Source organism: Gopherus evgoodei, chromosome 7, assembly GCF_007399415.2.
Source record: "Gopherus evgoodei ecotype Sinaloan lineage chromosome 7, rGopEvg1_v1.p, whole genome shotgun sequence".
NCBI classification, from domain to species: Eukaryota; Metazoa; Chordata; order Testudines; family Testudinidae; genus Gopherus; species Gopherus evgoodei.
The window spans coordinates 27,301,875-27,325,891 of NC_044328.1; the positions used below are offsets into that span (position 1 = coordinate 27,301,875).

Genomic DNA, 24,017 nt, shown 5'->3' on the forward strand with positions numbered 1-24,017 from the left:
TCAGAGGGGAATTATATTACGTCTAATACTTTATTGCACTGATACTTTGTATAGTAATTTTCCATATGTTTTGATGTGTTTAGCTGGGAGTGTAGTTGGGGGTTACTGCAAGGTATGTAGCAAGAGACTATTTAATTTTTCTTGCATTCAAATTGTTGAAATTGCCAGAAACAACTATGTAGATATACTGTCTTTGCCATGGCTCAGGCATTTTCAGAAGCAGATATTAACACCTTGAGCACTGTATTAGTGCACTGTATTCACTGCCACAGGTGAAGCTTCTAGTACGGTGGCTATAATGTAGGTTTCATTCAATAACTTACCTAAGAAGTTGGTCATGATTAGTGGAATTTCATTTAATTTCATCATGCCAAAGTAAGTTTAGCAATGCTTGACGATATATTGAAGGTGAATTTCATCATTTCAAGAGTCCTTAATTATCAAAACTTCTGACCACTTTCAGAAGACGTTGAATCAAATATCTGGTATGGCTGATGTACAACAGCTAAGTCAAGATCATATGTTTTGTTGCTTTGTACAGTGTATGGAAGGCATCGTGTTCTTTGTTCAGAAAGAACAAGATTATCCAAAACTATCAAGCTTGTAATTGGAAAGTGACTTGATTTTTTTTTTTTGCATAATCCACTAAACACTTAAATGAACTATATGTAGAACATCAAGTTTGCAGAAGGATGAGTTAAACATAATCAAATCTCATTAAAAGAAATTTGGCCTTAAAATTATTTTTGAACAATGGAAAGCTAGAATATTTCATTTGTTAAACATATAAATAAACTCCTTTCATGGACAATACTGGAAACAAAAGTGATCTAGTCATATTAAGCTACAACCGGGAAATTGTTGGAAATATTTTCAAGATGGATTCTTAAGTTACAAAAGCCAGAAAATATACTACAATTCATCATGTCACCACATGCAAATAAATATGAAGAAGATCTCTACGTTATGGGTCTTGAGTGGTTATATAGCAAGAACCTTAAGACAGACCTGGTTGAGTTATGGGGGAATTATCTGGAAAACCAAGATGGAGATCTCAGTTCTAAGCTGGAAAATATCAACTATTATAAGACTATTCCCTTTAATCAATGAACTTCCTGAAGTAAAATGTTGATTTGGATTAATACTTTATTCAATAAAAATGCAGTTTTGATTGATCTGAAACTATTCACAAATTTGACCTAAATTAATTTAATAGTTTTGTCCAAAAAAATGTTTGGGGCTAGATTCACATGGGGACTAGGTGCCATTCACCAAATGGCCAGAGGAGGTTGTGGTGGTACCACCTCCCACCTGTCAGGAATCAGGGCCTGCAGTACAGCCAGTCTCTGGGAAACCTACTGAGGGCTGCCTGATTGGCTACACAGCCTGACTGATTTGACAAGTCAGCAGAGCACCTCTTAAGCCTAGCAGCAATTCAGCAGCTGCTCTGAGCACTTGCCTGTGGCTGTGATAGCTCTTGTGCCTGGTTGTTCACAGCCCTACTCCTGCCTTGGCTCATTCCAGATAACCTGGTTCTGATGCTTGGCTCTGACTCTGGCTGTGAACCTTGGCTCTGACACCTGGCTTCTGACCGTGGAATCCAACTCCTGGCTACTGAAGCCTATGTTCAGCCACTAGGCAAAACACCTGCTCTAACCACAAGGCACAAGTGCCCATGCCCCAGTCTTTGACCCACCTTATAACTTTTATCTTAGTGTTAGGGCACTCACATGGAATGTAGAATATTACCAAATTATTTTGTTTTTATGAATAAGGACAAAAAAACCCTAGTTATAGCTTTATTGAGGACCTTCAGTTCTCCACACACCTATCAATAACTTTTATAACCATTAACTTTGTCAAATTAATTGCTTTGGCATCAGGAATTAACTAAGAAATTATATGAGACCAGCATGTGAAGTGCAGAAAACTATAAAACAAGCCTAGAATTGAAATGTCCTCCAAAAGTCAACGGCAGAAGTCCCACAGACTGAACAGCTTCCTCTGAACTTTGGGCACAATGTGAGGCTCCCCTCCTTTTGTAATTTCTTGGCACATAGTACAAAAGATTTGTCAGAGTTGCACTGGCTGCATTCCTATCTTGAAAGGATCACATCAAGAGACAGTCAAAAGGGGGGTCATTATCAATGTGCATTCAGTCCTTGGCTCTCTAAGAATGTCACTTGTATTTCTGATTTTTCTGATGTTGACATTTGTCCACAGAAAATAGATTATTGCCACCAATTCATATTATTATTGCCTAGTGAAAAGCCATTCATTGGTAACAGCTTGTGACTACCACTTGTGGCCTTGGATAGAACTACCTACCAATATGTGAAGGCTTTGTTACCCATTATCAATGATCTAAGATTGAATGTGACAGATTTTCTCTACCTATACCTCTTCAATAAAGAGACTGCTTCATATGTGATAGTCAGAATAAAGATAGTTCATGACTGAACAGTTTCAGTCAGTTATTCTTTATCACATTTCTTGTGAGATCAAAGTATTTCTTCTTCTTTGGCTGTATAGCGCTCTCTAGTACACACACACACACACACACACACACACACACACACACACACACACGCACACACACTCTCTCTCTCTCTCTCTCTTCAAAGACAGTGCTTTCCTGCTCAAGAGACCAGCCCCTCTCTTTCATGTTTTCTTTTCACAACTAAGCCATGGTCAGGGCTGTCAGTTTGTGAAGTGTGGATAAGAATGGACTTGATTTGAGCAGTCAGTTGCTAGATCTCCCCTCTAGGCGACTGAGTTCAGTCTGTCTTTTATATCTTTTCCAGAATCTTCCGGAGTCCAGCTGGATCCATGAATCTTTAGGGACTAACCAAAATATAACTATCATTTTGGTTCTATCACAGGAATAACATTCAGTTTTAAGCATGCTTTATGTTTACCCTCACAGACTATCTAAGTTCAGAAGGGACCATCATGATCATCTAGTCTAATTACCTGCACACTGCAGTTCACAGAATCTCACACACCAATTCCTGTAGACTTATAACCTCTGGCTGAGTTACTGAAGTCATCAAATCATGATTTAAAGATGTCAAGTGACAGAGAATCCACCGTTTATACTAGTTTAAACCTACAAGTGACCCATGCCCCATGCTGCAGAGGAAGGAAAAAAAAACTAGTGTCTCTGCCAATCTGACACAGGAGAAAATTTCTTCCCTTTCCCAAATATGGCAATCAGTTAAACCCTGAGCATGTGGGCAAGACCCACCAGCCACACACCTAGGAAAGAATTCTCTGAACTATGAAGAGTTAACTATCTAAAACCTGCGGAGACCAATTTGTAATTACATAATCTTGAGACTTGGAACCTGTAAAATAATCTCATTGTTTATATCAAATATCTTCTCTCAGTTTTAAAGACTGTCATCCATATTATCTGATTTGAGTGAGGTGCACTCAGTACTGGACCAGATGATGCAGGGTACCTGGTTTTAAACTATCTTTTGTAGCCTATGAATTCTATAACCAATCAGGGACCAACCTGGTTCCCCCAGTAAACTGTAGCAACTCAAAGACTACTCTCTTTTACACATGGTTTCCCACATCCCCAACTGGTTGTTCTGATAAATGGAGATAGCCAGAGTGGAGACATATCCCTGATTCATCCTGTTTCCCCAAGAAATCTGCTGTGTTCCAGGGGCCAGGAGAGAGTGTCTAACCTAGCTCTCCATCAGCCAGGGATCACCTTAGACAAGAGGAACTGGCAGAAGACCAGGTAACTGGCTTTTCAGCTGCCACAGCACCTCAGTGCTCCTGGAGTTGGAGTGAGAATTTGGTCCAACACATTTTGGTATATAATATAAATGACATTGGTACAGCCTAGAAAGCAGAAGCTTTCAACGAGCAACCTCATTTCAATGTAATCCCCAAGAGAAAACAAAATAGCTGTTTTAATTTTAGTCAACAAAGAATTTGAATAAGCACTTTCCCCACACAATAAGAATAGATTATTAAAAAAAACCCAAAAAGACTGACCCAATAAATGTAAAGATAAACCTGAAAGGCTGGCATTGATGTTAAAAACAAAAACAAAATTTAAATATTTATCTGAAATATGTACATAATCCTGATTTATCATCATCTTTTTTTATTTCTAAAGTATTCCACTGAAGGTCTTTTATTGGCATTCAGTCAATAAGATTTAAAACTAAATTACAATGCAATATCAGATACAGATAATAGCAGCAGCTTATACTGTACATTCAAATATTAACTAAAGTAAAATTCTGTGACCAAATTAGCAAAGCAGAAGCTACTCCACTAAGATGTCAAAACTTCTGGTGGTCTTTCTGTTGCCCACTGGTAAGTGTGTGCAACATATTCCCTTCTGTGCCCAATACACAAAGGATCCGAGTCTATTTCAGATCCAACTAGCTTTGGAGTTATCCAGTTCAATCCTTGGTGCTTTGGACAAGATAGAGGAAAGGAATAGAATTTTGCAATCAGTTTGATTGGAAGCGAGATCAGTCCTGAAGAGTATCTCTATCAGTGTTGGTGTTTTGATGAGCCAACAAGTGGTGCAAGGACAGGGCTTTCCACCTGTAATCACTTGGTCTGCACCTAGTAGTACCTCTCTGAATCCATAAATATCCTTAGGATGCCAAATTTTTCTGCCTCACCAACATTCTACTCACTGCTTATGGGCCTGATCATACAATCATTCAAGTCAATGGCAAAACTCTGATCTGAATGATGCAGGATCAGGGAGGGCCTCAGTGTTTTAGGCTCTTATGGATTGGACTTTGAAAGGAAACTATCACTTCAATTTCTGTACACAGCTCTGCCACTTTTTAAACTATATGGAATTTAGGGAATTAAGGGAAAAAATTAGTGCTACCTTTGTATATTACCTATCCAAACAAGAAAAAATTGCATTTAAGTCCTCCATGTACACTGTCAAAATAATCAAATTAAATATTTAAAAAATAAAAAAACAATTAAAAAAGAAGGAATTCCAAAGGAAGATATTTATTCCAAATCTCTGCCCAGTCCTTCACACTCTAGTTCAGATTCTCCACTTTCTCACAGGAGGTTATATCAGGAGTAACGCCATAGATGTCCATGGAACTACATTCATGTATAACCAGTAATTGAGAAGAGAGTCAAACTATTGGTGTTAATCTCAATAGACCTGTTATAACCTTATTCCCAGATTCTGGACCTTAGCGTCCAAAATATGGGGGTTAGCATGAAAACCTCCAAGCTTAGTTACCAGCTTGGACCTGGTACTGCTGCCACCACCCAAAAAATTAGAGTGTTTTGGGGCACTCTGGTCCCACTGAAAAACCTTCCCTGGGGACCCAAGACCCAAATCCCTTGAGTCTCACAACAAAGGGAAATAATCCTTTTTCCCTTCCCCCCTCCAGATGCTCCTGGAGAGATACCCAGACACAAGCTCTGTGAAACTACGCAGAGTGATTCCCCCTCTCCGTTCCCAATCCTGGAACACAAGCACTTTCCTCTTCACCCAGAGGAAATGCCAAATCAGGCTAGCAATCCAACACACAGCTCTCCCCTTGATTTCTTCCTCCCACCAATTCCCTGGTGAGTACAGACTTAATTTCCCTGAAGTAAAGAAAAACTCCAACAGGTCTTAAAAGAAAACTTTATATAAAAAAGAAAGAAAAAATACAAATGTTCTCTCTGTATTAAGATGATACAACACAGGGTCAATTGCTTAAAAGAATATTGAATAAACAGCCTTATTCAAAAAGAATACAAATCAAAGCATTCCAGCACTTATATTCATGCAAATACCAAAGAAAAGAAACCATATAACTTACTATCTGATCTCTTTGTCCTTACTCTTAGAAACAGAAGACTAGAAAGTAGAAAGTACTTCTCCAAAGCTCAGAGAAAACAGGCAGACAGACAAAAGACTCAGAGACACAACAGCCTTATTCAAAAAGAATACAAATCAAAGCATTCCAGCACTTATATTCATGCAAATACCAAAGAAAAGAAACCATATAACTTACTATCTGATCTCTTTGTCCTTACTCTTAGAAACAGAAGACTAGAAAGTAGAAAGTACTTCTCCAAAGCTCAGAGAAAACAGGCAGACAGACAAAAGACTCAGAGACACACTTCCCTCCACCCAAGGTTGAAAAAATCCGGTTTCCTGATTGGTTCTCTGGTCAGGTGTTTCAGGTGAAAGAGACATTAACCCTTAGCTATCTGTTTATGACACGCCCCCCAAATTGCAGACAGTGGGGAAGCTCACTGGCGGCAATTTCCTTCTAGAACTTGAAAATAAACAGATTAATACAACACATGCACCTTTACATATACTACTAAGTATATAACTAACAGACTTTTACATTTTAAGAACACTTTTTAACTACTGGATTCTGGGAAACTCTCACGGGAGAGTGCATCAGCAACTTTGTTAGAAGCTCCTGTGATGTGTTGAATTTCAAAATCAAAATCTTGGAGAGCTAAACTCCAACGAAGAAGTTTCTTGTTGTTCCCCTTGGCAGTATGAAGCCACTTTAGTGCAGCATGGTCAGTTTGTAGTTGGAACCGCCGTCCCCAAACATATGGGCGTAGCTTTTCCAGGGCGTACACAATGGCATAGCATTCCTTTTCACTGACTGACCAGTGACTTTCCCTCTCAGACAGTTTCTTGCTGAGAAACACGACAGGATGGAAGTTGTGATCTGTTGCTTCCTGCATGAGCACTGCTCCTATACCACGCTCAGATGCATCTGTGGTTACTAGGAATGGCTTGTTAAAGTCCGGGGCCCTGAGCACAGGGCCAGACATGAGCATCGCCTTAAGCTGGGTAAAGGCCTCTTGACACTCATTAGTCCACTTAACGGCATTTGGCTGGGTCTTTTTGGTTAGGTCGGTTAATGGGGCAGCGATTTGGCTGTAGTGTGGTACAAATCGCCTGTAGTATCCGGCCAAGCCTAAGAAGGATTGGACCTGTTTCTTTGACCTTGGGACAGGCCACTTTTGGATAGCATCCACCTTGGCCTGTAGGGGGTTTATGGTTCCTCGACCCACCTGGTGCCCCAGGTAAGTTACTCTGTTTTGGCCTATTTGACACTTTTTGGCCTTAACAGTTAGTCCTGCCTGCCTGATGCGCTCAAAGACCTTTTCCAGGTGGAGTAGGTGTTCGGGCCAGGAGTCTGAAAAAATGGCCACATCATCGAGGTAGGCAACTGCGAATTCTCCCAGTCCAGCTAGTAGACCATCTACCAGCCTCTGGAAGGTGGCGGGTGCATTTCGAAGGCCGAAAGGAAGGACATTGAATTCATACACCCCCGCATGGGTGACGAATGCTGACCTCTCCTTGGCAGGTTCATCTAGCGGTACTTGCCAGTACCCCTTGGTTAAGTCTATTGTAGAGATGAACTGGGCACGTCCCAACTTTTCCAATAGCTCATCGGTACGTGGCATTGGATAGTTGTCCGGACGAGTTACAGCATTTAGCTTATGGTAGTCCACGCAAAAGCGTATTTCCCCATCTGGTTTGGGTACCAGAACCACTGGAGATGCCCATGCACTGGTAGATGGGCGGATTATACCCATCTGTAGCATGTTTTGGATCTCCCGTTCTATAGCAGCTTGGGCATGAGGAGACACCCGGTAGGGTGGGGTTCTGATTGGGTGAGCATTACCTGTATCAATGGAGTGGTATGCCCGTTCAGTCCGTCCTGGGGTGGCTGAGAACAATGGGGCGAAGCTAGTGCACAGCTCCTTGATTTGTTGCCGCTGCAGACGTTCCAGGGTGGTTGAGAGGTTCACCTCTTCCACGCCACCGTCTTTTTTCCCGTCGTAGTAGACACCGTCAGGCCACTCAGCATCATCTCCCTGGACTGTAAACTGACAAACCTGTACGTCTCTGGAATAGAAAGGCTTGAGAGAATTAACATGGTACACTTTAGGCTTTAGTGAGGAATTGGGAAATGCTATGAGGTAGTTTACAGCTCCCAGGCGCTCTTGGACCGTGAATGGCCCTTCCCATGATGCTTCCATCTTATGGGCCTGTTGCGCCTTCAAGACCATAACCTGGTCTCCTACCTTGAAGGAACGTTCTCTGGCATGTCTGTCATACCAGGCCTTTTGCTCTTCTTGAGCATCCTTTAGGTTCTCTCTAGCAAGGGCTAAAGAGTGTCGGAGGGTGCTTTGTAGGTTGCTTACAAAGTCCAGAATGTTAGTTCCTGGAGAAGGCGTAAACCCCTCCCATTGCTGCTTCACCAACTGTAATGGCCCCTTAACCTCGTGACCATACACCAGTTCAAATGGTGAAAACCCTAAACTGGGATGTGGTACAGCCCTGTAGGCAAACAGCAACTGCTGCAACACTAGGTCCCAATTACTGGAGAATTCGTTGATGAATTTTCTTATCATGGCCCCCAAAGTTCCATTGAACCTTTCCACCAGGCCATTGGTTTGATGGTGGTACGGGGTGGCAACCAAGTGATTCACCCCATGAGTTTCCCACAGTTTTTCCATGGTCCCTGCCAGGAAATTAGACCCTGAATCTGTAAGGATGTCAGAGGGCCAACCTACCCTGGCAAAGATGTCTGTTAGGGCCAGGCACACAGTGTTAGCCCGGGTGTTGCCTAGAGCTACTGCTTCTGGCCATCGGGTAGCAAAGTCCACTAAAGTCAGTACGTACTGCTTTCCTCTGGGCGTCTTTTTTGGGAAAGGGCCCAGAATATCCACAGCTACTCGCTGAAATGGGACCTCAATTATGGGGAGTGGCTGGAGAGGGGCCTTGACCTGGTCTTGAGGCTTACCCACTCTTTGACATACTTGGCAACATCCTTGCCCATCCCCTCCCAGTGGAAGGACTTTCCCAACCGGTCCTTGGTTCTGTTCACCCCAGCATGGCCACTGGGATGATCATGGGCTAAGCTTAAGAGCTTCTCCCGGTACTTAGTTGGAACCACCAACTGTTTTTGCGGCTGCCATTCTTCCCGGTGTCCACCAGAAAGAATTTCCTTGTATAAAAGTCCTTGGTCTATAACAAACCGGGATCGATTAGAAGAGCTGAGAGGCGGTGGGGTGCTCCGTGCCGCCGCCCACGCTTTCTGAAGGCTGTCATCTGCTTCCTGCTCAGCCTGGAACTGTTCCCTTGAGGCTGGGGTCACCAGTTCTTCCTCAGACTGTGGACTTGGGCTTGGTCCCTCTGGAAGCGATGTAGGTGATGGGGTTGTTTCCGTTGCTGGTGAACCGCTCTCCGCTGGTGCACCTGAGGGTATTTCAGGCTCTGGCTGAGCCTTTTGGGTATGGCTGTCGTGTGCTTCTGCCAGTTCTGGCTCGCTGGCGCCCTCTGGCGTTGAGTTTGAAGATGTGGTTGCACTTGCTGGTGCTGGTTGCTGTTCCAGTTCCGGGCCTGGGACTGGAGATGCTGTGGCTGTTTCAGTGGTAGGCATGGAATCCGGGTCCACTACCTCTGTCTGGGTCTCTGGTAACACAGACGGGGCCTCTGTGGACGGCTCAGGAACAGGAAGGGGTCTGGAAGCTTGCCTGGTTTGGCTACGGGTAACCATTCCCACTCTCTTGGCCCGCTTCACTTGGTTGGCCAAGTCTTCCCCCAGTAGCATGGGGATAGGATAATTGTCATAGACTGCAAAAGTCCACATTCCTGACCAGCCTTTGTACTGGACAGGCAGTTCAGCTGTAGGCAAGTCTACAGCTTGTGACATGAAGGGGTAAATGGTAACTTTGGCCTTTGGGTTGATGAATTTGGGGTCAACGAAGGATTGGTGGATAGCTGACACTTGTGCCCCCGTGTCTCTCCACGCAGTAACCTTCTTTCCGCCCACTCTCAAATTTTCCCTTCGCTCCAAGGGTATTTGAGAGGCATCTGGGCCTGGGGATCTTTGGGGTGATGGTGGTGTAATGAATTGCACTCGCATGGTGTTCTTGGGACAGTTGGCCTTGATATGTCCCAGTTCATTACACTTAAAGCATCTTCCATCTGATGGGTCACTGGGCCGAGGTGAGTTACTGGAGACTGGTGAGGTTGAAGAGTAGGGTATCTATGGCTTTACTTGGGTGGTATGGAGGGTCTTTGGCTGTCCTCGGTTGTAGGGTTTATGGTCTGTGTGCCCCCTGGGGTAATCGTTCCCCTTGACAGTAGCTTTTTTGCTTTCTGCCAGTTCCATCCATTTGGCTCCAATCTCCCCCGCCTCAGCGATAGTTTTGGGATTTCTATCTTGTATGTACCGTGTGATGTCTTCAGGAACACCATCCAAGAACTGCTCCATTTGTATGAGGAGGTTCACTTCTTCCAAGGTTTGAATGTTGTTTCCTGTTAACCAGGCCTCATAGTTTTTTGCAATGTAGTAGGCGTGTTTGGGAAATGACACCTCTGGTTTCCATTTTTGGGTTCTGAAGCGCCGACGGGCATGATCTGGGGTTATCCCCATCCTGTATCTGGCCTTGGTTTGAAAAAGTTTATAGTCATTCATTTGCGGCTTGGGCATTTCAGCTGCCACCTCTGCTAAAGGTCCACTGAGGTGTGGCCTTAATTCTACCATGTACTGGTCTTCGGGGATGCTGTACCCAAGACAGGCTCTTTCAAAATTTTCCAAGAAGGCCTCGGTGTCATCACCTGCCTTGTAGGTGGGAAATTTCCTGTGCTGGGGAGCAATAATTGGCGCCGGGTTGTTAGGGTTGGCTGGCACATGCAGCCCAGCTTTTGCCATCTCCAGTTCATGTTTTCTCTGTTTTTCCTTCTCTTCATTCTCTTTTGTTGTTTTTCCATTTCTTTTTGGTGCTTTTCCATTTCTTTTTGGTGCTTTTCCATTTCTCGGCGGTGGGCCACCTCTTCTTCTTCTTGCTTCCTTCTGTGGGCCAACTCTTCTTCTGCTTGCTTCCTTCGGTGGGCCACCTCTTCTTCTTCTAGTTTTCTTTCGTGTGCTGCCTCTTGGGCTGCCTGTTCTCTTTGGAAGGCTGCCAGTTTGAGGCTTTCTTCCTTTTCTTTCATCTCCATCTGTCGCCTGTGTTCAGCGTCTTTGATTTGTTCTTCGGCGTCAATCTTTGCCTTAGAAGTCATGGTTCCTGTTTTCTTGTGTTGGGGTGCCCTCCGGTGTTTATTTTCTGAACTGCAGGCTCTCTGTTGCCTCCTGAAGTCTGCCTAGCAACAGTGCTTTTTTCCTTTTCTCTCTAGCTAATGTTCAATGAAGGGAAACCAGAAAAACCACTTTATTTGCATGCATATAAGTGCTGGTACTTGCCTGCTAATGGGAGGGCTATTGCATGACAAAAGACCCTTAACAGTCTTCTCGCTTAATATGCAAACCACAACTGCTAGAGAGAGCAGAAAAAAAAAATTCTCTCTGGTTCCCTTTTAAAACCAAACTGTTTCTCTCTGCTAAAAAGCCCTTAGCAGAGAAAAGAAAAATATAATATTCCTACTGGCTTCTGGATTCTGTCTATATCCCGCCGCTGCTACACCATGTTATAACCTTATTCCCAGATTCTGGACCTTAGCGTCCAAAATATGGGGGTTAGCATGAAAACCTCCAAGCTTAGTTACCAGCTTGGACCTGGTACTGCTGCCACCACCCAAAAAATTAGAGTGTTTTGGGGCACTCTGGTCCCACTGAAAAACCTTCCCTGGGGACCCAAGACCCAAATCCCTTGAGTCTCACAACAAAGGGAAATAATCCTTTTTCCCTTCCCCCCTCCAGATGCTCCTGGAGAGATACCCAGACACAAGCTCTGTGAAACTACGCAGAGTGATTCCCCCTCTCCGTTCCCAATCCTGGAACACAAGCACTTTCCTCTTCACCCAGAGGAAATGCCAAATCAGGCTAGCAATCCAACACACAGCTCTCCCCTTGATTTCTTCCTCCCACCAATTCCCTGGTGAGTACAGACTTAATTTCCCTGAAGTAAAGAAAAACTCCAACAGGTCTTAAAAGAAAACTTTATATAAAAAGAAAGAAAAAATACAAATGTTCTCTCTGTATTAAGATGATACAACACAGGGTCAATTGCTTAAAAGAATATTGAATAAACAGCCTTATTCAAAAAGAATACAAATCAAAGCATTCCAGCACTTATATTCATGCAAATACCAAAGAAAAGAAACCATATAACTTACTATCTGATCTCTTTGTCCTTACTCTTAGAAACAGAAGACTAGAAAGTAGAAAGTACTTCTCCAAAGCTCAGAGAAAACAGGCAGACAGACAAAAGACTCAGAGACACACTTCCCTCCACCCAAGGTTGAAAAAATCCGGTTTCCTGATTGGTTCTCTGGTCAGGTGTTTCAGGTGAAAGAGACATTAACCCTTAGCTATCTGTTTATGACAAGACCTAATAAATGCATCACTTTCTAAGATTATTTTTGTCTTTAAAAAACAACAAAATAATGAAGCTGTGATTGAAATGTCTTAACTCTCTTGTTTAAGGCAAGGCTATTCTTTGTATGTAGCTACAAAAACAGTGAGAAGATTACATTTTTCTCAACCTTACTCCAATTAAACTAGGTATTAACACAGCTCAGAATAGACTTTTTTATGGATGTTTGTTTAGAAATATCGTTTCACACACTGGAGACAATTAAATTAGGACTGTCAAGCGATTAAAAAAATAATCGTGCTATTAAAAAATAATAGAATACCATTTATTTAAATATTTTTGGTGTTTTCTACATTTTCAACTATATTAATTTCAATTACAACACAGAATACAACGTGTACAGTGCTCACTTTATATTTATTTTTATTACAAATATTTGCACTGTAAAAAACAAAAGAAATAACATTTTTCAGTTCACCTAAAACAAGTACTGTAATGTAGTCTCTTTATCTGAAAGTTGAACTTGCAAATGTAGCATTTTTTAAAAAAACAAAATACCCTCCTGTCATAAACAGATAAGAAAGGTTAATAGCACAGAAGTACTTTATATCTCTTTGACTATAAAGGGTTAACAAATTCAGTAAGCCTGGCTGTCACCTGACCAGAGGACCAATCAGGAGACAGGATACTTTCAAATCTTGAGGGAGGGAAGTTTCTGTGTGTGCTGTTAGAATTTGGTTGTTGTTCACTCTGGGGGCTCAGAGTGACCAGATGTGCAACCAGGTTTCTCTCTAATCTCCCTGATACACGTTCTTATAGATCCAGAATAGTGAGTACTAGGTAGCTAAAGCGAGTTAGGCTTATGTTTGTTTTCTTTATTTGCAAATGTGTATTTGGCTGGAAGGAGTTAAAATTGGTATTTTGGTGAAAGGATTTTAATTTGTACTTGTATACTTAGGCTGGGAGGGTATTCCCAGTGTCTATAGCTGAAAGACCCTGTACCTATTCCATTTTAAATTTACAAAGATAATTTTTACTGTTTTTTCTTTCTTTAATTAAAAGCTTTTCTTGTTTAAGAACCTGATTGTTTTTTTTTTATTCTGGTGTGAGACCCCAGGGGACGGGGTCTGGATTCACCAGGGAATTGGTGGGGAGAAAGGAGGGAAGGGGGAGAGAGAGGCTATTCTCTCTCTGTGTCAGGATTACTGTCTCTCTCAGGAAGAGTCTGGGAGGGGGAAAGAGAAGGAGGGGGGAAGGTGAATTGACCTCTCTGTTCTGTGATTCAAGGAGTTTGAATCATGGTGATCTTCCAGGGTAACCCAGGGAGGGGAAGTCTGGGAGAGGTAAAGGTGGGGGAAAGGGTTTGCTTTTTTTGTGTTAAGACCCAGAGGGTCTGGGTCTTGCGGGGTCCCCGGGCAAGGTTTTGAGGGGACCAGAGTGTACCAGGCACTGGAATTCCTGGTTGGTGGCAGCGCTACAGGTTCTAAGCTGGTAATTGAGCTTAGAGGAATTCATGCTGGTACCCCATCTTTTGGACGCTAAGGTTCAGAGTGGGGAATTGTACCATGACACCTCCCCACCCGCATTCAAAAATAAAACAATGTAAAACTTTAGAGCCTACAAATCCAGTCAGTCCTACTTCTTTTTAGCCAATCACCCAGACATACAAATTTGTTTACATTTGCAGAAGATAATGCTGCCTGCTTCTTAATTACAATGTCACCTGAAAGTGAGAACAGGCATTTGGATGGCACTGTTGTAGCCGGTGTCGCAAGAAATTTACATGCTAGATGAGCTAAACATTCATATGTCCCTTGATGCTTCAACCACCATTCCAGAGGAGGTGTCCATGCTGATGATGGGGTCTGTTCAATAATAATCCAAAGCAGTGTGGACCGACGCATGTTCATTTTCATCATCTGAGTCAAATGCCACCAGGAGAAGGTTGATTTTCTTTTTTGGTGGTTTGGGTTCTGTAGTTTCCACATCAGAGTGTTGCTCCTCACCTCATCCCTCTCAGATTTTGGAAGATACTTCAGATTCTTAAACTTTGGGTCGAGTGCTGTAGCTATCTTTAGAAATTTTTCATTGGTATCTTCTTTGCATGGTGTCAAATTTACAGTGAAAGTGTTAAAACAAACAACATGTGCTGGGTCCTCATCCAAGAGAGCTATAATATGAAATATATGGCAGAATGCAGGTAGAACTGCAGGATACATACAAGTCTTTCCCAGGGAGTTCAGTCACAAATTTAATAACACACTAGTATTTTTAACAAGCGTCGTCAGCATGGAAGCATGTCCTCTGGAATGGTGGCCAAAGCATGAAGGTGCATATGAATGTTAGCATATCTGTCACGTAAATACCTTGCAACACCGACACTGTAATTAAAAAGTGGGCAGCATTATCTCCCATAAATGTAAACAAACTTGTTTCTCTTAGCGATTGGCTAACAAGAAGTAGGACTGACTGGACTTGTAGGCTCTAAAGTTTTACATTGCTTTGTTTTTGAGTGCAGTTATGTAAGAAAAATACATTTGTAAGTTGCACTTTCATGATAGAGATTGCACTATAGTATGAGGTGAATTGAAAAATACTATTTCTTTTATTTTTACAGTGCAAATATTGTAATAAAAAGAGCACTGTACACGTCGTATTCTATTTTGTAATTGAAACAAATTTATTTGAAAATGTAGAAAACAAACAATATTTAAGTTCAATTTGAAGTCTATTTAACAGTGTGATTAATTGTGATTAATTTTTTTGAGTTAATCGCGTGAGTTAACTGTGATTAATCGACAGTCCTACTTTAAAGCATTCAAAATCATAACTGATACACACACACACACACACACTAGGAATTACACTGCATAAGTAGTAACATTTTAAAACTTAGTCTAGCAGAATTAACAGATGAGAATCAGTATTCATAATTATGTTAAGTGGGGCTGGATGTGCCAGGGTGCTTGCAGGCTGCAGTGGATTTATTATTCCTCTTAAGGGACAGAAAGCTTTGTTGTGCTCCCCAATAATATACAACCACATCAGTACTGATGATCAGAACTGGAATCTTTGCTCTTTAGGATTAGTCAAGCCTATTTATTTTACTGTTGCATTACAGTGGTTCTTGCTGGCTCATGGCCACTTGTTTCTATCTAAATGATTCTTGGTTGCAGTTGCTGGCCTTAAGAGAATGGCAGCAAAGTAGCATTTGTTGAGCTGCTATTTTTACAGATATTGATATAACTCATTTCATGTCAATGCCAGTTTCTGGAATGCACAAGTTTCCCCCTGAATTCCACCCCCCCCCACACACGGAAAAGAACTATGCTGGGCTATAGCCACCCTTACCAACATATTTCATCTCCGTCTGAAGCATCACCTCCATGATCAGTTTAGTGCAGCTCTTATTCACATACCTGCTCTTTGCTTACCATGACCATTCACCCTTCTTGACTAGCGTGAACCTGCTGCTCCAAAGAAATTTTTACCTTCAGATCAGAAGAATTTTTGCCTGTCACAACTAAGGTCCCTGCATGCTTAGGAGAGAAAGAATTTACTAATCTTTATCTGATCCAGGTAAGTGCCCCACCCCCCAAAAAACAAATGAAGGGTAAACTTTAACCAGACTCCACCTCCAAATAAGTACGTTCTCCAATTTCTTAGGTCCAATCAGCCAAATTTATCATCCCCATAGAAACCATCCTGTGCTAGAGGGAGTTTGTCTGTCAAAGTGTAAACCCAATTTTGAATTAGGGCCTCCATTTGGTATTATGTGCTCAACACATGCCAAAGGCAAATCACTTTGATTTATTCCAGAAGAAGCCCTGCCCAATAACGATGCTTGATACTTCATTGAAGGAGCATCATAGAGGAGACATCACTGAGCAACGTAGACCAATCAACTTTGATTGTATCTCAACTGCTCCTCTCACCCCCCTCCAAAATAAAGGTTTTTCTATACAGGGGCATCAACATGACTGGTGGGTCTCCACCTTCTCAGCCTGAGCACATGACAAAAAGAGACAAAGGCTATACTTAAGAAGTGGTGCCATTCTCTGCAAGGGAAGCCAACCATGGCTATGTGTAAGTGGCACATGCAGGAGAGAAGAAGAAAGGATTGCCTGAAATATAGACATACCTCACACTCACAGAAGGCATAAAACACCCTCCCTTGGTCTGATATCTCAATACTTTTTTTGTTATTTTGCAATGTTCTGTAACTGTCAAGTATAACTCTTAAGAGTACAGACACTGTGGTTAAGAACTTCCTTTGCTAAGCCTGTGTCACTTTTTTTCCTGTCATGTTGTCCCCAAAAGGAGTTAAACTAGAAGCCAGAGTTCCCACAGTGAGACAAAACTCTGAAGGAGCACATGTAAGCAAGTAGGAGACTTGGGAGATCTAAAGTACTGGTACCAGGGTTTGGGACAGCTGGACTGCTTAGTCCCATGTCACAAGGAAGGGCTCAGACAAGAGGTCTGAGCCTGCTAGTGTGTCCTATAGATCCAGACCAAGAAAGATGACTAGACTCTGCCCAGACCAAGTTGACTTAGAAGCATATGGGGCACAGTGGATGGGTACAATTACAACAGACTGTCCTCTCTTGCCACGTCCCCTTAGTGACATCATTATGGAGGGGAAACTAACAATGATCAGTAGTAACAAAACCTCACATGTTGCTATTGCTGCCTCTGATGGATAGGGTGTATATCTCTCTATCAAAGGGTCTTATGCTTGCAGTGCCAGGGTCAAGACATTTGGGAAACACAGGGAGGTCACAGGCAGGGGACTTGTATAAACCCTTATTAGTGGTATATGTAAAAGGCTTTAGCCTTGGCCTAAGACTGCTCCCAATGAAGTCAAGCCTCTACACAGCCTAAATCACCCAGCATTTGCAGCATAATTGACTGATTGGGCCTGCCTGAGCTAATTCAACTCTCTCAGGGCCAGTGTGAGTAGTATACCCATCATGCTACAGTTATAGCGCTGTCCAGTATAACTGATTATAGAGATTAGTTTTAACAAGATAATGTTAAGGCTGATAGCTTGAAGACAGATATAACATATTCTGCTATTTTCAAACTTTTCATGCAAATTATTTTGACATTGCCTTACATAAATTTTATACAAGGAGAACATGGAAAGATCATCAATTACCAACTTACTTTATAAATCATACATGAGACAAGAAAAATGCAATTGCCCCCAGGGTACACAAATTATGTTCTTTTAAAGATTTATTTTTCTTTGAGAACAATAAGTCATCCTTAATAAATGTCAATGCACTGATGTTTTTAACTCAAAGGCAGACAGCATCGTAAAGTATGTCCTACACAGGGGATTATCTGTATATTAGATTATTTTTCCTTGATGCTTTTCCAGTCATTAACTTCTGTGGAGAAATAGAAATGTAATTTTGTTCTTGACAGCAAAGGGCTACTTTTGACCAATTGACCATTTTTTCCCTGCAAGGGAAGGTACTTTAATTTAACTTCAATATCTCCTCCACTGTGTATTTCAATAGAAGAGATCATGAGTAGTCATTTTACAAGAGTTATGTGTACTAGGTTATGACTAAAAATACACAGCATCTGCAGAGGATATAACTGATGTAATGAGAAGTGAATTCAGCTCACTCCATTAATATTTACATGGTAAGTTAGGCTTTTAAACAGGTGTTTATTGCATTAGCATTTATAGGAATCTTTCTATAATTTTCTATATAAACTTGTTTGCATTTCTGTGAACTCAGTCATAGAATGCCATATACAGTTTGAAAATATACATGTCCCTTATTAAGGCAATGGGAACAAGCATAAATATAATAGAACAAAAACCTTAGATCAGGGGTAGGCAACCTATGGCACGTGTGCCAAAGGTGGCACGCAAGCTGATTTTCAGTGGCACTCACACTGCCTGGATCCTGGCCACCGGTCCGGGGGGCTCTGCATTTTAATTTAATTTTAAATGAAGCTTCTTAAACATTTTTAAAACCTTAATTACTTTACATACAACAATAGTTTAGTTATATTTTATAGACTTATAGAAAGAGACCTTCTAAAAACGTTAAAATGTATTACTGGCATGCAAAACTTTAAATTGGAATGAATAAATGAAGACTCGACACACCACTTCTGAAAGGTTGCCAACCCCGACTTAGACTTTGATCCAAAGTCCCTGGAAGTCAACAGTGGTCCTTCCATTTGGCTTATACTGAGTAAGGTTGTCTAAGATGGACACCTTCATCCCCATCTCACTGTTAGCTTATTCCATTAAATCCTTTTTACTGTGTTTTACATAAGCATATTGATAGTCTTTGCAAAGTGAACAGCATCAAATGTATGGGCTGACTGATTAATGTATAGGTGAAATCCCAAATCTATTTAGCATGTTCAAGCACATACTTTCAAGCTTGTCTGCCTTCAAGAAGCAACTATATACTCCACAAGAGAAAATATCCATAAAAAAGTAGTTTAGTGTGAAAGATTGATAATGGGATTATTGCTCAGACACTCAAAGCTTGATATTTGATATCCTATCAGCCTTTCATTTGTAAGGAAAGCTACAATTGTCCTAGCCTGACATGTTTATCCTTGCAAAGCTGAGCCAGTTATCTAAATGTGATAGCTCCTTGGTTTGATAATATTCTATCATGTCTATAGCAATTCATGCAGAGCATGTTAGCGCAACTGTAAATCAAAAGTACATTTCTTATGGTGACTTCTGCTTCTTAGAATACTTCAGTATTTCAATTCAAGAAGTCTTTTCTCTAAACGGATACATCTCGCATGATGTGATTTTTTTTTCAGTATAGGAAAGTATGACTCCCCTGTGTTTAGATTTTTCTCAAAGAACCTGTTTTTAACTACAGACCTAGAGAACATAATTTTTAGTATATATACACATTCTCCATACATACATCTCACAAGGGTTTTATAATGACCAGTGTGACACAGGCTTTCACTAGAGATCTTATATGACATTGTTTTGGTGAATTCAGTGGATCTCTGTACCCAGATATACCCCAGTGCTTTCTGCCAGTTGGCATCCAGAGGTTCTTGAGTCACAAAGTATAATTGATTAACTCACCAAAAACTAGCACTACTTTATTCTTAATCAACTCCTACTGTATGTCTAACAGATGCCTTCCAATAGTAGGTGATTACAATATGGAGGGCCACCCAACCTGGCACAGATTTACAGTGCTTTCTCACTGAAGTAAATAGAGTGGTATGGGATAAAATTTAGACATTTTGTGCACATATTTTTGTAATCCATTATTATTACATAACTACATAGAATTGGTTAAGATTTGAGTTTCAAGCTCACCTCTGAATTTCTTCTTATTTGCACATTTGAATCAAGCTGAATCAAAGTAGTGGCTTTATAAATGCCTGGATCATTTAAAAATGACACCTCAATTTAACACAACAATAAATACTAATAATTGTTCTTCTCTCGCGATTAAAATACAGAAGCCCACATATATCACAATCTGTTAAATTCAATTCCTACTCAACAGTCATTTAACAAAAAGCATTTGTGACAAAAAAAAAATCACACTGCACAGTTTCTGTATGATTCAGATTGAATAGAAGCAGCTACATGGTATCAAAGAAAATCTCTTACCTGGAAAAGATGAAGTCAAAACTGGTATTTTGACAGGTGACAGAGTGAGCACATGGCAAGGTTGGATACTTGTAGGTGATGGTCCCTGAGGTGCTTCTGAATCTACGGAAACCATGGCAGCTGCTGCAGCTGCAGCAGCTAATGCAATCGTCTGATGACTGCCCACTTGTTTAAGACTATTCTGGCAACCACCTATGGAAGAGTTAAGTAAAATATGTTTTATTTTACATTTGTAACAAATATTTGTTGGCAAGTTAAGACACACACTCTATAAATAATAGTGTTTTTCAATCTTCCTATATTACAATATAAGAAACACCAAAATGTCTTTATTATTATTGCAATATTCATAGCTTAGTCTTCTACTGGCTGCACATCCAGCCATCCAACTTAATTTCATAGGGTATCAAGATGCATCAGAATTCTATGTTAATACACTGGAGTGGTAGGTGTCATTTTACACAGTCTAAAGTTGCTTCACACGTTGACTCACCCAACGTCACAGGATGTGTATGGTTGAGCCAGTAACTGAACACAGATTTCCCAAGTCCCCGGGGAGCACCTTATCCACCAGACCACCCCTCTACCCTTAACTCATAGCTTTTGTGCCATAGACTGCTTTTTGTGTTATAAATGTCCCTGTATAGTACATTTAAAAATAATAATAAGAATGTTTTCATGCTTTCAAATATAGGTTCTAACATAAAGAAATGGTGATTTGTGCATGATTTGAAAACATCATGTATATTGTAATTTATCTATATAGTTATCACAATCACACGAAGAGCTCTGGATGGGGAGGCGGGAGGGCACAATAGTAGCAGCTGCTGTCACTTACCCTATCTTTAGCCTAGGGGAAAGTGCACTGAACCATGAAGAGACCAAGAATTCTAGTTTCACGGAACGGTGTTAGTTCTGTATACTTTATTGTCCTTATAACTGAACAAGGTCTATCTTATAAAGGCAGACAAGTGTCATATACCTATTTTACAAATAAAGTAACCAAGAGGTAGCATGAGGTCCCTTCTGCGAATAGAACCCAGGTATCTAAAATGGCAAGTCTCGTCCACTTCACTATGCTACTTTTTAGGATGAATGTGCTAAATCTTTGTACTTGGGTGATATCTGTAACTACTAGGTCACATTACCATCAGAACTAGGAACAGAATCCTGCATGGACTCTACATTCCAGCATTTCCTGACTTCTGATTTTGTAATCGAACCATTTGTATTTTTTTTATATTACCTATATCTATAGGACTATTCTCCTGTAATTATAGGCATGTAATTGCCATCAATGATACCAAGTTGCATGTACATAGAAGCCCTGCCACTGTAAGCACTCCATCCACAGAGAGCCGCCTGATTTAAATGGGAGTTCCATTGGCCCTGAAGAGAAGAATGTATCCCGTACTATGTAACATTTACCTTTAACATATAACAAGCTTAGGGGAAGACCTTTAGAGCTCAGTCACGTCTAAGTATGTTAAATAAACAAGAAAATGAGTAGTAAAAATCCTAAGAAGGAAACCTAATTTGACAAACACCAGCTGTTACCCTCTCAGACACTCTCTATGTATTCAAAAATTAAGCCATCATTAGCTTATTATGTCATTTAGCAAATGTTTTCAGTTCATGTGGAAATCCTTTAGGCAATAAGAGCCAACTGGTAATTCTGCGAAAATCACTATTTGATCAGAGCTGTCACTTTAGGCATTTCACAGGTTTATAGCATTTCTTTTTCCAAATGAATTTGGAGACTAAAGGAACCCTTAGGGCCAGATCCTGGTACATCTTGTGGCCATTTCCCACATGCCTACTGACATAAACCACTTGAAGAGCTGGCAGAAGTGGCTGTCTAGGGATTCCTCTGACATGGGAGAACCTCTCCTGGCTATATTAGGCTATACCTCTCCTGCCCCCAGTGAAGGGGGCTTGGCCAAGATAAAAGTGGAAAGGTCAGTGCACCCTGTATTCTGGTGATTTCTGGCAGCTAGAAGAGTCCCTTACATCCATGTACAGCTCACCCAACTTGGAGCAGTGCGGAGATTGCTTTGTGTTGTGCATTATGGCTAAGTTAGAGCACACAAAGGTGGCTTTATACCACCACCCTTATGTCTCACTCCACCACTGAGCTTGGTACAGAAGGGTAAGATCTGAGACTCTGACCCTTGGTTCTTACTATATTCCAGTATATTTCTAAAAAAGGTAAAGTAAACCAGTGGCCAAATTTAACACAGGCATAAGAGGAGTCATTCCACTGAAGTCAACAGAATTGTGAATGTTTTGAATTTAGCTAAACAGGAGAGTGGGCTGTGTGGGTAAAGAGATTTCCTTTAGTATCTATATTTCCTAAGCTTGCACTCCCCTCTTTATTAGTCTTTGTTTGCAATGCAGATATAAGCAAAATATGTTGCCCAAAAATAGGCTTTACAACATTAGTAACACATACCAAGTTATACAATAGTCATTTCAAGTAATTTCTGTTATTCCTGATGTTATTGTCAGTTCTAAGATATTTTCTATTAAAAAAACCAACAAAATAACAACCACATGTAAGCCATATATAAGCACATCCTTGTTAGTAAAACAAGCACATGGGCCAGAGATACACTAGCAAACACAAATACCAAGTCTTTGATATTTCAACCTGCAACAATTGAAAGATAGATTACATCTACCAGGGCCAAAAAGGTAATAGTCAAAAATGGCAAGTCAAACCATCTGATGACAATGATTTTGTTGTGGTTTCTAACATGTCCTTTTGGGATCTCATGGGCCTATGGGTTAAGTTAATCAAATCCTCATCAGTAGTCTGCCTTTGGATAGAGAGTATGTGTTTCCAATTCCAGGGATTTTCTGCTGTCACCAAACACAGCAGAAAAAAAAATCCTATAACTGTTCATGGACAAAGTATATAAAGAAAAGAGACTCTCCTACATTTCCCAAAAGACTATTGTTAAGCAGGGAGAATGTTCTCTTCTAGCTTGATTTTTTCATTAAAAAAGGATTCTGCAACATAAAGATACAATTCTCAACATGGGTGAAGGAAAGGAACAAAACAACAGTATAGGAACTAGAACAGTGGGCAAACTAAGCCATGCCATCTTCTTCTTAGCGTATGTGCAACGTGCCTCAGATGGCACATGACCAGAATTATCACCAAATTTGGTCCACTGTTTGGATCATTAGCTTCCCTGGCCCAGGCTGGGTACTAACAGTGAGCATGACATGAATGCTGATCCATGCTCCCAGCCTTGCCATGAGCACATGTGGGTGAAATTAGTGAAGTGCTGAAAGTTTTCAGGACTTGAGGCCTTTTGTTACCATTTCACCAATCAATTAATAAAGTTTTGGTGATTTCCCTGCCTTTGATGGAGTTTACTCTCTCTCTCTGGACAGTATTAAATCATTCCTGGAAGAGAGGGCATATCTAGGGATCCTAATACATCGTTCAGATAAAAAACTTTCTTCTCTGGAACATATCAGATTGTGCCAAATAGCAGATATTTTCAAAAAATTTCTTAGAACCACCGCTATAAGGTCAACACTCAAATACTTCAAAAGTTGAATAATGTTCTACACTATCATCAGTATATGTCTGAGAAACAAAGACTAATGCTTTTCAGTGATGTTCACTTCTAAGAAGGTTTTTTTAATCTACAGATGCTTGCTTATCACAGAGGATTTCTATTTAAATGAGAAAACACATTAATATGTTGCACAGTTCTTTGCCACATCTCTTTACAAGCAGACATCCACCATCTTGCTACAAGATGTTTACCACAGGTTAAGGGGAAAATATTTGTGGGAGGCTTTTGTTAAAAATGATAGCAGCACATTTATGTGTGAAACAACTGAAGAACAAGATAGCAGGGCTAGCCATAAAAACATGAACAAGAAAGGACAAGAGAATCAACCTAAGATTAAAGAAAACAGGGGAGTAGGTAGATAACCCAGGTTCCACAGCAAATACCATTTGATCCCCAAACATCCATTATATAGGCAATTACATGGTAAAGTATCTAGACACACAGCAGCCTACGACTAACTGTTCCTGTTAGACCTGCTTCTTTAC

The 24,017-nt window shown here is 40.9% G+C and overlaps 1 protein-coding gene across 1 annotated transcript in view; it reads right to left on the bottom strand.

Annotated features, from left to right (window-relative positions):
* TCERG1L (transcription elongation regulator 1 like) overlaps positions 1–24,017 on the bottom strand; it is a 230,849-nt gene that overhangs the window by 186,995 nt on the left and 19,837 nt on the right. The window contains exon 4 of the mRNA XM_030570766.1: positions 19,940–20,131. Coding sequence (XP_030426626.1) covers positions 19,940–20,131 — 192 coding nt within the window. The remainder of the gene's footprint in view (positions 1–19,939; positions 20,132–24,017) is intronic.